The sequence below is a fragment of the Triticum dicoccoides genome, chromosome 2A, assembly GCF_002162155.2.
Source record: "Triticum dicoccoides isolate Atlit2015 ecotype Zavitan chromosome 2A, WEW_v2.0, whole genome shotgun sequence".
NCBI lineage: Eukaryota > Viridiplantae > Streptophyta > Magnoliopsida > Poales > Poaceae > Triticum > Triticum dicoccoides.
In genome coordinates, this window is record NC_041382.1 from 546968971 (window position 1) to 546982701 (window position 13731).

At 58.6% G+C, this 13731-nt stretch overlaps 1 protein-coding gene across 1 annotated transcript; it reads left to right on the forward strand.

Annotated features, from left to right (window-relative positions):
- The first annotated feature begins 1091 nt into the window (after positions 1-1091).
- On the forward strand, positions 1092-2619 carry LOC119355301 (leucine-rich repeat extensin-like protein 5). The gene is made up of 2 exons (XM_037622089.1): positions 1092-1540; positions 1638-2619. Exons 1-2 carry the CDS (start codon positions 1419-1421, stop codon positions 2434-2436), a joined length of 921 nt encoding a protein of 306 aa, XP_037477986.1. The 5' UTR covers positions 1092-1418; the 3' UTR covers positions 2437-2619.
- The last annotated feature ends 11112 nt before the right edge of the window (positions 2620-13731 follow it).

The following is a 13731-nucleotide window of genomic DNA, read 5'->3' on the forward strand; positions in this document are numbered from 1 at the left end:
ACCGCGTAGTTATAACGCTTCCGCTTTCGGTCTATGAGGGTACGTAGATTACACTCTCCCCTCTTGTTGCTATGCATCACCATGATCTTGCGTGTGCGTAGAAATTTTTTGAAATTACTACGTTCCACAACAATGGCATGTCCAACCCTTGTTCTGTCACCGGGGGAAACTCTAGGCTCGGTTTGCCGGGCCAGACAGTGGCGGCGTCTCGGCGCCGTCCTCTTATTTGAGGCGCTGCCTAGGTGCTCAGGGTGCGTCGGGAGGAGCAGCTGGTTTGTTGCCTTGCACGCTTCGGCGGTGAGGCTTGGGGTGCCAAGTTGTCATGCGCGGGGTGTTGCTGGGGACATGAGCATCGAGGGCGCTATGTACTCCATAATCAACACCTTTCCGACGACGTCTTCTCCTAGTCAGACTATCTCCCGTTGTCCGCTCGCCGATCCTCTAGGCACCAAGAATGGAGAGTGCGTTGAGCTAGTTTGGTTAGATGTTTTTGTCGTCTTTTGAGTTGTTTGGTATAGGGGGGCGTGGCCTGTGTGCTCTGTGACCGTCCTCTTCGCCATTGTTGGCTCGAGTTTGGTCAAGGCGGGTTAGTTGACGGTGTTGTCACGGTGAATGTGGGTGCTATCTTCTGTGGTCGCACGTTGCCGAAAAGCGTTATACCAGCCGTTTTGGCTCTTCTTCTTTAATATATAGTACGCACCCTTGTGCGTATTCGAGAAAAAAGTAGCATCAAAAGGATACAAATTAAATTATGCGACACGAGACCTCTGCATAGTTAAAATGCACACAACCAAAGACAACAAGGCGGGTTAATTGAATTATGTTGATCCATTCTTTCTAACCAGCCATGATGATGCGGCGCAATGAGCCGTCCTTGTCCCTAGCACCGAATCGTCAATGTCGCTGGTTGTCTCGAACCAGCCGAGCCGAGGTGGCCGGAGCGACGCGCCATCGCCCATCGGGATCACACGGCAGGACGAACAGATAGATGACGGGCGCATGGGTCCCATCATCAGAAAATGAAACTAAACCACAGCCCTTAATTGCAAGTCTTGTCCTCAGTCCACGGTAGCCATTCACATTCATCTCCCTCTCTCTCTCGCGCGCGCGCGCGTCGGAGGGAGAGTCCTTGGGTCTATATAAATAGGAAGGAAGGCCACCTCGTCTCCCTCTCCTTACCCTACCCCCCGGGCGTACTCAACCTCACGGAAGCTGCCCCGGTACGCCCCGCAACCATAAACGCGACGCCCAGAGAAGATGTGAGCGCGTTAATGCCTAGCCTCGTACGCTACGAGCATCCACATATCTACCAATCCGCACACCCGGACCTTTCCCGGCCTCGGCCGTCTCACTTCATCCCATCCACCTGCAGCTAGCAGCGGCCTGCCGCGCGCGCTGTGGATCATAAGCAAGCTTCCATGGAGCCGCCACCTTCTCCGCTGGGCGCCGGCGCCTGCGCTGTCTGCTGCATGTGCGGCGACCGCGGCCTGCCGCACGAGCTGCTCCGCTGCAAGCTCTGCCGCGTCCGCCTGCAGCATAGGTGCGTGCCGGCGTGTGTGCCTTGCGCGATCGCTCCAGCTCTCCTTCTCCTATCGATCGATCCATCTGACCTGGGCGTGTGTTTGTTATGTGTGTAGATACTGCAGCGATCTGTACCCGAGGGCCACGGCGTACAGGAGGTGCAACTGGTGCCTGAGGGAGCCCGCAGAAGCCCACGCCCAAGCGCACGCTCAAGCTCAACCGGTGGCTAGCAAGAAGGCGGAGAAACGGAAGATGGTGCAATCAACGGAGACGTCCACCTCCGACGAGGAGGCGCGGCGGCAGCACGAGGCCGGATGCGCCACTGCTACGAGGTCCAGGAGATCGGCCGCGGAGGTTGGTCAGCCGGTCAAGAAGCCCAAGGTCGACGAGAGGCCACCGCTGCCCCCGTCGCCGGGCACGGCAGCGAAGCGGAACAGCGGCGACAAGAAGCCTAAGGTCGACGAGTGGCCAGCGCTGCCCCCGTCGCCCGGCACGGCGGCGAAGGGGAACAGCGGTGACAAGAAGCCCAAGGTCGACGACAGGCAAGCGCTGCTGCCTCCGTCGCCGGGCACGGCGGCGAAGGGGAACAGCGGTGACAAGAAGCCCAAAGTCGACGACAGGCAAGCGCTGCTGCCTCCGTCGCCGGGCACGGCGGCGAAGGGGAACAGCGGTGACAAGAAGCCCAAAGTCGACGAGAGGCCACCGCTGCCTCCGTCGCCGGGCACGAAGGCGAAGGGGAACAGCGGCGACAAGAAACCTAAGGTCGACGAGTGGCCGGCGCTGCCCCCGTCGCCGGGCACGGCGGCGAAGGGAAACAGCGGCGACAAGAAGCCGATGCAGGCGGGGAAGCTGGCGCGGCAGGGTAGGGTCAAGGTGAGGCGGTACAAGCTCCTGGCAGAGGTGATTAGCTGCTAGCTAGGATCACGGAATCAAAAGGGGAAGTAGCTAGCCACCTTCGACATTTGGTGTCGATGTATGTAAATACCGTTTACCCGTCGTGTACGGGTTTTCTCTCTCTTTTTTGGGAGAGAGTCGACTACCATACTAGTGCTGTACACATCTTAAGCCGTCAGTTTTATACACCAGTTGACGTGCACAGAGGGGTCGGTTTGACTTTATGCCGGGGCGGCGATGAGCTGGTGCGACTGCTTTAGTCTGCATATTGCATCCGATTGCCCCGTGAAGCATAGATTGGAGGTGGTAGTGAGCGGTGGCATGTCGGAGCGATGACATCCAGAGATGAGTCAGTGCAACAGTCATGGTCTATGAACGGTTACCCGTCGCAACATAGATTGTAAGTGGTTAGGCTGTGCGACACCGTAACTTGAGAGTGAGTGGTGGTATGTCGGGACGGCGGCCCTGAAAGGTGAGGTCGGTCAGCCCGTCAAGAAGCCAAGGTCGACGAGAAGTCAGTGTTGCCCCTGTCGCTGGGGATGGCAGTGAAGGGGAACAACAACGACAAGAAGCTCTTGGCAGAGGTAAGAACAAAAGGAGAAGTAGCTAGCCACCATCGACGTTGGTGTCACCTGTCTATACATGTTTTCCCTCCTCTTTGTTTTTGAGAGAGAGAGAGAGAGTCGACTAGGTGCTAGTGATGTACAAATCTAAGAGTTTCCAGTAAATTAATTCCTTTTTACCTTATATACACCATGGGTTTATGTGACAGTATTGTTAGCGAGCTTGTCGGCTTAGCGTTCCAAAGAGAGATCTGATTTTACATTGGAGCAGCGGCAGAATATCGTAGTCTACGGACCATTGCCCCATGAAGCATAGGTTGTAGGTGGTAGCGAGTGGTGGTATGTCAATGGTGAACCTGGAAGGTGGTGTTGGTGGACCACGCCAATGGACGACTGAGGGGTCGGAAATCAAGGTGGTGGCCTTGAGAGTTTGACAACGTTGTGGTTGTGTGAGCGAGGTAGCGTGTACTGCTGGTCATTGGTGTATCAAGTGTCGCATTGCGCACAAATCCTCTATAGCTTGTGGAGTGCATGCGTCTTATCTCCGTGAGAGCATACCTAGTTTGCTCCTTCAATAGCAGTCATGACTTCTTCTATCCCGACAGTGGTGCGAGACCTTCAATGGAGTAGGTTTCCGGTTGGTTCGTGTCTGCTTGGTTGGAGCGTTTTGGTTGTGTATATTGCATCAGCGAAATGTGTGAGTTTAGCTCTCATTGGATGTTTGAGGCTTTTAGTGGGTTGGCAATGCATGTACTAGTTTTTACCCGTTTTCCTTATTTTAACTAGATTATAATCCCTTCTTAATTACTAAAAAGGCAAATCTTTGCATTGGTACAAAAAATGTAATGGAGGCATGAAATATTATCGTATGGGTGTATTCACCGCTCATTGAGATCCCTCGCTCATGAAATTACATGTCAACTATTCAGGGCTCACTTAAACCCTATTACTTCAGAGCACTTTACCCTGATTTTGGCTCCTTTCGACGATGTAGATGATGCCACCTTCTTCATCCTCAAGCTCACCTTGAGGGTTGTTTTGATGATATAGGTGTTCACCTCTGCCTCCTCCACTATATTGTTAGTGATGTTCTCATCATTAAGCCTTTGAAGCCTTATGTCCATGATCTATTGTCGGATGGTAGGTGCGACATATGCCAACGGGTGGCTTATCGTTGTGGGAGCCAGTAAAACATCGCCGGTGCCTGGAAATGGGATGAGGCGAAGACATGCACGCCGGCGAATCTTACCCAGCTTCGGGGCTCTCCGTGGAGATAACACCCCTACTGCTGCTCTGCGGGGTCTCCGCATGATCACTAGATGAACAAGTAGCTACACGATGCTCCTTGAGCTGTTTGGCGAGAGGAGGAAGAAGGGCTCTGCTTGCTCTCTTCTCCTCCCTACGTGGTGTCTAAAACTAGCAGGGATCCATCCTTTGCATGGGTGTCCCGGGGGGTTTATATAGGCCTACCCCCTGGGGGTACAATGGTAATCCGGCTGGGCGCGGGGCCCAGCCGTCTGTGTCTTCGCTCTCCGGCTTCTGCGCCGGCTACCGGCTCCTTGGTCGACAGGCAGGCCCCACTGTCCAGGGCCTTGTCGGTGGCTGGTCACTGTTGCTCAATCTTGGTGACGAGGGCTTCGCCGAGGTAAGCGTGGCTACAGTGCTGCCGTCCGGCGGGTGACCACTGTAGCCTCACCGCGTCTTGTCTCCTTAATGGGGCGCCTCCTTCGAGGGAGTGGCAAGCCGGCTGGAGAGAGCCGGCTCCGTCTTGGGCCGACTGGGGGAGGCCAGGCCGCCTTCGGGTGTCTCTCTATTCGAAGGGGCCCACCGCCCGTGGGCCGTACTGGTAGCCCGTCGTGGATGACGTCAGGGTCAACGTGGCAACAGTGCTGCGCCGGATGGGTCATGGCCACCCGTACGGCGCACTGTACCAGGCGCGCTCCGGGATTCGGGGGTGGCAGGCTTCACTGTAGACACGCCCCGTCACATCGCCGTTAGGTGGATGCAGACTTCGCGGGTACGGTCTTGACCGCTTTATGGGAGCCGGCTCCTTGGAGTCGGCCTTCTCGCAGTCGGCTCCTCGGAGCCGGCCCTCCCGCGGCTTTCTTCATGAGGGCTGAAGTCGGGCCGCCTTCCAATAGCCGGCCTGGGAGACAGCCGACCAGGGGAAGGCGGCCCCATGTCTTGGTTTCTTGAGAGCCGGATCGGCTCGTAATTTTTTCAGAAAGGCCAGGGGGAGCCGGCTAGGCTACCCGTGGTCACTTACTCCGACAGTAGTCCCCAAAGCTGAGCGAGCTTCGAAGCTGATAAAGGGACGAGAAGCTTGGTCAGCTTCCTATCCTGAGGGGCCGGCTTTGCTTGTGCGCGCCGACTTCGGAGAGCTCCGTTTCTCGTAGGCGGGAACGCGGTCGACCTGCGAGCTGTCCGCAGGCCATCCCACGGGCCACGTGGCAAGGAAACCCTACCAGTGCACGCGCGCGACGGGACGCCGCCGCAGGCCCGGGCCCGCCACTACTAGGCCTCGGCCCGAGCGTGGATCTTCTGCAGCCCACATGGACCGCTCGCCTTCTCACGGCGGTTTTATTCTGCCATCAAGGCGTAATAATCACGGGACATGGGGGAGTGGGCGCAGTTGATCCCCACGTTCCCCCACGCCGTGCCTCCTCGGCTCCGCTGCGCGGTCTATAAGTAGGAGGAGGGGGAGCGGCAGAGGCTCGCGCGCTCTCCCTCACTCCGCCCTTTCTCGTCTTCCTTCTTCTCCTTCCCGCCGCCGCAGTAACTCTTTGCCGCGCCGCTCCGCCGCCGCATCGTCTTGCTTCTCACCGCGCTGCCCCATGGCGCTGTCAAGATCGTGGGATGGCTCCAACGTCCATGAGGACCACGTCGCGTTCCTCCGCCAGACACGACGCCTGCCCGGCGAGGACTTCGTTCGGGTTCGTCTAGCGCCGGAGAAGGAGATTTCGCCGGCACCGGAGAAGGGCGAGCGGGTGATCTTCCGCTCGCACTGCCTGCGCGGCTTCGGCCTTCCGGCGAGCGGGTTCCTCTGAGCCTTCCTCGAATTCTACAACCTCCAGCTGCATCACCTCACGCCCAACGCGGTGATGCTGCTGTCGGCCTTCGTCACGCCATGCGAAGGCTTCCTTGGGGTCCTCCCCACGCTTGAGCTCTGGGCGGAATTCTTCCAAAGCAAGCTCGGCACCGTCGTCGCGGGCGTGCCCGCCCCTTGCGAAGCCTTTATTGCCATGAGGCGGGCGAGCGAGAACAACCCGTTTCCGCCTATCCCGCTGATCCAGACGGTGAAGCTCTGGCAGAAGTCATACTTTTACGTGAAGAATGTCGCGCGGCAAGGCGACTACGTCAACCTGCCGGCTTATGAAGCCGGCCCGCCAGCTGGGAGGCGACCTTCGTGGAGCTACCGGGCCAGGTCGTTGTCTCAGGCCGGGAACGCAGCCGTCTCCCGGCTTCGGGTGATGATCCAATCGGAGGGCCTGACCGGAGCATACTTGGTGGCCGCCTTCGTGGAGCGCCGGGTTCTTCCCCTCCAAAGCCGGCCTCACATGGTTTATCAAATGAGCGGCCGCTTCGACCCAAGCCGGCTGAGCACCAGGGAGATGCCTCATGCGGAGGTCTCCTACATGGTGAACTATATCTCCAATTGCAAGCTCGCCGAGGACTGGCGATACGGCAAGGAGCCGTATTCCCGCGCCAACCCTCCGCCTGCCGTAAGTTCTTTCTTCTTTTCTTCCTTTTTGTAGCCGGCCTCATGATAGCCGACTCTTTGATCAGTTGGTTTGCCTTTTGCAGAACCCTCTCCTCCCGCGGACGACCGGGGCCGCAGGGGTAGAGCACCAGCTCGTCCCTGACCGCATGGTGGACGACGCCGATGACCCGGACTTGGGAGCGGCCGCCATGGAAGACGCCATCGTGGGGAAAAGCGACGAGGCCGGAGGCGCGGGGCTCACGGCCGGCTTCGAGGACTGGCCGGATGATGCCGAGGTCGAAGTCGCCCCGCGCCGCCAGCCGGCGCCTGATCATCAAGGCGCGAGCTCATCCGCCGCGCCGGCTGCTGGCGGCGGCGCCCAGAAGCGCCGGGCCGTGTCGATCCTCTTCGGCAGCTGGCCGAAGAAGTCCAAGGCTTCCACAGCGGCGACCAAGCGAGATGAGGCGGCCGCGAAGGCGGCCCGCTTCCGCAAGGCGGTGAAGCAGCCGCAGGCGATCTCAGCTTGAGTCATCGAATGCTTGGATACATATTTTTTGTTGTTCTTTTCGATTGAAAACTCTTCTAAACCTTTCTTTGCTCGCCGGACAGGGCGCCACTTTCCCTTGAGCGGGGTCCGGGCGGCTCCGTAGTCAGGCCAACTGGAGGGTCTTCGGGCTCCCGCCGCGTGGATCCCCGCGCCGACCTCAGGGAGGCCACGGAGCGAAACGCACGAGAGGTGCAGGAGGAGCGGGAGGCGGCGGAGCGAAGGGCCGCCCAGGCGACGAAGGAGCAGGCCGATGCAGCAGCCAAGGCCCGGGCGGAGGCGGCAGCTACGGAGACAGAGGCGGAGGATTCGCACAACCAGCCTCCGCTGCTAGCCATTCCCCTCCACGCCGTGGCCCCCAACATTCTTGTGCCTCCGCTGGAGGAGGTCGACCAAGAACCGCCGGTGATGGAGCGGAGGGAGGACTCCGTGATCTTCATGGAGGGGGCACCGCCGGCAGCGCCAACCGGAGCGGGCCAAGGCGGCCAGTCGGCTGCGGCGCCAGAGCAGCCGGCCGGGGGTGAGCCGGAAGCAGGAGCCGGCCTCGAGGTGCAGCCGGCAATGCGCCGGCGCGCAAGGGGAGGCACTGCTGCACCGGAGCCGCACCGAGCTACGGGTGCCAGCCGAACGGCGGAGGCCTTGGAGACGGCCAGCACCGGCACGTCCTAGTGGACTCCCAGCAGCGGGACGGGCGAGCTGAATGTGGCGGCCCAAGAGGTTCGGAACCGGCTTCAGGCCCAAGCCGCCCCGCTGCAGCAATACACCCAGGAGTTCCTTGCGACACGGGCCGTCATCCGAGTGAGTCTTCTATCTTTGGTTGTTTTGTCCTCTTGATTTCTTCCGTGGGGGCGCGTCAGCGCACCCACTGGGTGTAGTCCCCGAGATTCGGGCCGACTGCTGAGCAGTCGGGTCGGATCTTCCTTGACGACTACCTTATTCTCGCCTCCTGTCTAATCTTCCAGGAGTATCATAACCTCCGCGCTGCCGCCTTCAACTCCCAGGCTCAGGAGCTGGGTCGGAGAACCAAAGACCTGATCAGCAGCCGGAGTACGTACTTGGTTTCGTTCATCTCCTGTGGGGGCGCGTCAGCGCACCCACTGGGTGTAGTCCCCGAGATTCGGGCCGACTGCTGAACAGTCGGGTCGGATCTTTCCTGACGACTTTACCTTACTGGTTTTTCTTTTGTCTTTCGTGCTCGTAGAAGCCAATGCCGACTTAAGGGAGCAGCTCAGCGAGGCGCAGGCCGCCCTTCGTGCCAAGGAAACCGAGTACGACGCCTTGGTCCTGGAGCGTGACCGCCTGGCCAAGAAGCTGGCTGACCAGGAGGAGAGCCACAAAGCGGCTCTGAAGAAGGCGTAGGATAACGAAGCCGCCCTGAAGGCCGAGTTCGAGACTGAAGCGGCGGGCTGGGCTGAGACCAGGCAAGCGCTGAATGAAGGCTTCGGCCGTATTGAGGATTTGATCAACGGTAAGCCGCCTTCCCCGCTCCTTGCCTGCCCCTTGCCGCCTGACTTGTGTTCTGACTTGAGCTGCTTTTTATTCTCTGTGCAGACTACTTTCCTGGCTACTCCGTCTTTGCCGCCCAAACCATCGAGGCCCATCGCGAAGCGCGCCGGCAGGCGGGGGCTGAAGTCGCGCCGGACGCGAGTCGGTCGCTCGAAGAGCAACTCTTGGCAGTCCAAGCGCGGCTGCAGCCGGCTCATCGTATGCTCCGCCGCCTCCCGCACGCCGGAGCGCAGGTGTTGGCCGCCCTCTGGCCAAGCGAGGCGATTCCCCGCACCCCGAGTCGGACTGCCGACCGGCTGGAGGTTGCGGTTGGCCGCTTCGAGGCCTGGAAGGCGTCGGCGGCCCGGCTTGGAGCTGGACGGGCGCTGGAGTTCGTCCGAGCTTGGTATCCGGGGCTGAACCTGGACCAGCTGCGCACCTGGCGGCTGGAGGCCGACGAAGAGCTAGCGGAGGTGCGGCTGGCTATCGCTCAGCACGCATCGACAATCGCCGAGTGTACTGACATCAGCGTCTTCGCTCCCGAGATTAATGATGACGGCGTTGCCCAGCCGGAGGAGTGGTTCGGGCTGGACCCGCCGGCGGGTGAAGACTCGGCAGAAGAGATCGCCTCCAGCGACGAAGGCGAAGACGACGAAGGAGAGGAAAGCGAAGACGTCGAGCCGGCTGGTGGAACAGCCAACCAGCCTCAGCCTGACCGTGCCTCTAGCAACGAGGCGCGCGCAAGCGCGCCTTCTGCGGGAGGCGGTGATCATGCCGAGGTTCGCCAGCCGGCCACTCCTCCAGCCGGCACTGCCGTCTCCACCGACCTGCCCGGCTCGTCAGTCGCTCCACCGGCTTAATCTGCCGTCCTTGTTTTTCCTGCTTGTTGCCTTCTGAACAATTTTATTAAGCTTCCGCAGTTTCACCCACTGGGGGTGTATCCAAACTATGTTGAATGCTGGCCTTTTGAAGGTCTTTTATGTAAATATTAACTTGTGCATGTTTGGTTTCCATTCACGTATGCTTTTTATCCTTAGGTTGTTTCCTTTGCCGCCTTCCCCTTCTGGGAAGGCAAGTACTCGAGCTTTCTTAGATTGGAGCGAGGTGAATGGAAGCCGGCCGGCCGGCTACTCTGGTAGCCAGTCGGCAGTGGGAGAAAAATCGGCTTTTGTTATATTAGTCCATTTGTCCCTAGCCGTTTTTTGTGTGGGCATCCATTCCTGCCCTTAACTCTTGCCAGCCGGACAGCCGGTTCTTCGAACTGCGACTTTTGGCAAGAGAAGGCTTGGGAGCCGGCACACTACTTGTCTGACTGCGGGTAGGATTTCTAATATAACTCCAGGCGGCCAGTCCCCGGGCCGACTAGTCGAACCCGGTGCCGGACGGAAAAAACTGAATGCAATGACAAGGCCATAAGCATGCTACTTTTCATTTATAGACAAAAGATGGCAGTCCCCGAGCTCTCCTCGGGGGCCCTATTGTCTCGTACTTAGTACAAAAGTTAGCGTGATACATACTGCATTTCAGCTGTAAAACCTTCGGAGGAGGTTGGCGTTCCATGGTCGTTCCGACTCCTTGCTGGAGTCGTCTCTCTTTCGTGCCTTCGGCTTCTGCGCGTCGATCAGGTAGTAGGAGTCGTTGCCTAAGGCTCTGCTGATGATGAAGGGGCCCTCCCAAGGGGACGAGATCTTGTGCTGGCTGGTTGTTCGCTGGATCAGTCGGAGCACAAGATCGCCCTCTTGGAAGGATCTTGGCCTGACCTTCCGGCTGTAGTAGCGGCGCAGGCCCTGCTGATAGATGGCGGACTGGCTGAGGGCTAACAGCCGGCTTTCTTCCAGCAGGTCAACGCCGTCTTCTCGTGCTTCCTTGGCCTCCGCTTCCGTGTACATGGTTACTCGAGGCGAGTCGAACTCGATGTCAGTTGGGATGACCGCCTCGGCACCATACACGAGGAAGAAAGGGGTGAAGCCGGTTGACTTGTTTGGTGTAGTGCGCAGACTCCAGAGGACAGCCGGCAGCTCGTCGAGCCAACAACCGGCTGAACGCTCCAGTGGTACGATCAGTCGGGGCTTGATGCCGGAAAGGATGAGGCCGTTGGCTCGCTCGACCTGGCCGTTTGACTGCGGGTGGGCGACGGATGCTAGATCCAACCGGATGCCTTGCGTCGCGCAGAAATGTGCCAAGGCTCCCTTGGCGAAATTTGTGCCATTGTCAGTGATGATGCTGTGTGGCACGCCATACCGAGTTGTTATATCTGCGATAAATGTGATGGCAGTCGGCCCATTCAGCTTCTTGATCGGCTTTGCTTCAATCCATTTGGTGAATTTGTCCACGGCGACAAGCAGATGTGTCATGCCGCCGCGCGCCGTCTTGAATGGGCCCACCATGTCCAGTCCCCAAACGGCGAAGGGCCAAGTGAGGGGAATGGTCTTGAGTGCTGAAGCCGGCATGTGTTGCTTGGAGCTGAAGAGTTGGCACCCTTTGCAATGTTTAACTAACTCTTTGGGGTCATCCAAAGCAGTCGGCCAAAAGAAACCATGGCGGAAGGCTTTGGCGACGAGTGATCTTGAGGCCGCATGGTGGCCGCATTCTCCTTGGTGGATGTCTCTGAGGATTGCAATGCCCTTCTCTTGCTCGACGCATCGCTGGAGGACTCCAGTGACACTACGCTTGACGAGTTCTCTGTTGACGATTGTGTATGCTCCGGCTCGGCGTTGGACTTGTCTTGCCTCTACTTCGTCAGCCGGCAGATCTTGGTTTATTAGGAAGTTGAGGATGGATTGAGCCCATGATGGAGCTGCGACTTCTTCTAATGCCAAAACGGCTATTGCGACCAGGGCAGGCGAGCTGGGCGGTGAAATGCTGGAGTCGGCCGCCGCCTGTTGTGTTGGTGTAGTCTCCGGGCCGACTACCGCAGTCCCTGAGCCAGGTGAGGCAGTCCCCGGGTCGGGCGTAACTACGGAAGTCTCCGAGCCGCCTGCTGATACCCCCTGGCCGACTATCGAAGTCCCCGGGCCACCTGCTTGGTTCTTCGAGCCGGACCCGGCCGCGTCGGGGTCAGGCGGCACGAAGATGGAATCGGACTCTGGAGACGGCTTGATAGACGGCTTGAGGAGGCGTCGTAGAGAGACGCCAGTTGGTATTGCTTGCCGAGTGGAGCCTATTCGAGCCAGAGCATCAGCTGGCTCGTTGTTGGCTCGCGGTACGTGGAGGAACTCGCATCCTTCAAAATACCCACTGATCTGCTGAACGAGGAAGCGGTAGCTTGCCATATTTGCGTCCTTGGCGTCCCAGTCGCCGGATGATTGCTGGACCACCAAGTCCGAGTCGCCATAACATAGGATCCGGCGAATGCCGAGCTTTTTGGCAAGCCGGAGCCCGTGTATGAGCGCCTCGTACTCGGCTACATTGTTGGAGGCGGCAAAGTGGATTTGCAGTGTGTATCTGAGCTTGTCGCCTTTGGGAGAGGTAAGGACGATGCCGGCTCCCAAGCCGGTGCGCATCTTGGACCCATCGAAGTGCATGCGCCAATGAGTGGAGTCGGGAGCCGACGGCAGGTACTGGGTCTCGGCCCAGTCGACGAGGAAGTCGGCCAATACTTGGGACTTGATGGCGGTGCGAGGCTGGTAGAAGATCGTATAGGGGGCCAGCTCGATGGCCCATTTCGCCACCCGGACGGATGCATCCCGACTGCCTATGATCTCGGCCAGCGGGGCGGTGCATACAACCGTGATGGGATACTCTTGGAAGTAGGGCTTCAGCTTCTTGGCGGCGAAGTACACGCCGTAGCACATCTTCTGGTAGTGCGGGTAGTTCTGCTTCGAGGTAGACAGCACCTCGCTCAAATAGTACACCGGCCTCTGGACCGGCTGGGCTCGGCCTTCTTCTGGGCGTTGGACTACGATGACGGTGCTGACCACCCGGCTGGTTGCGGCAATGTAGAGGAGCATGGGCTCTTTCTCGGTCGGCGCCGCCAGGACTGGCGGTGTGGCTAGCATCTTCTTCAGCTCGTGGAAAGCTTGGTCAGCTTGGTCGTTCCATTCGAAGTGAGTGGTCTTCTTCATGAGGCGGTAGAGGGGGAGAGCTTTCTCTCCGAACCGGCTGATGAAGCGGTTTAGGGAGGCCAAGCACCCGGTGAACTTCTGGATGTCTCGAAGCTTGGTGCGAGTCGCCATTCTCTCAATGGCCTTGATCTTTACTGGGTTGCATTCGATGCCGCGTTCGGAGACCAGGAAGCCTAGGAGCTGGACGGCTGGTACTCCGAACACGCATTTCTCGGGGTTAAGTTTGATTTGGAACCGACGTAGGTTCTCAAATGTTTACTTGAGGTCTTCCAGCAAGGTACCGCGCTTCTCCGTCTTCACCACAATGTCGTCTACGTAGACGTGGACATTTCTACCGAGTTGCTTGAGGAGGCACTTCTGCATGCAACGCTGAAAAGTGGCACCGGCATTTCTCAAGCCGAATGTCATAGTCAGGTAGCAGAAGGCTCCGAATGGCGTGATGAAGGCGGTCTTCAGGCGGTCTGCCGGATCTAACTTTATCTGGTGATACCCTGAGTAAGCATCCAAGAAACTCAACAGCTCGCATCCGGCCGTGGAGTCTATCACTTGGTCAATCCTTGGCAGAGCAAAGGGATCTTTGGGGCAGGCCTTGTTGAGGCTCGTATAGTCTATACACATGCGCCACTTGTTGTTCTTCTTTAGCATGAGGACCGGGTTGGCGAGCCACTCTGGAAAGAAAACTTCCATAACGAAGCCGGCTGCCAGAAGCCGGGCTATCTCCTCTCCCACAATCCTGCGTTTCTCCTCCGACAGTCGGCGGAGGGGTTGTTTGACTGGCTTTGCATCTTCTCGGACGTGTAATTTGTGCTCGGCGAATTCCTTCGGAACGCCCGGCATGTCCTTGGGGGACCATGCAAAGATGTCCCGATTCTCACGAAGGAAATCGGCGAGCTCGCCTTCCTATTTGCTGTTCAGGTTTGCCCCAATGACGGCAAACCTCTCTGGGTGCTCGGGGTCAAG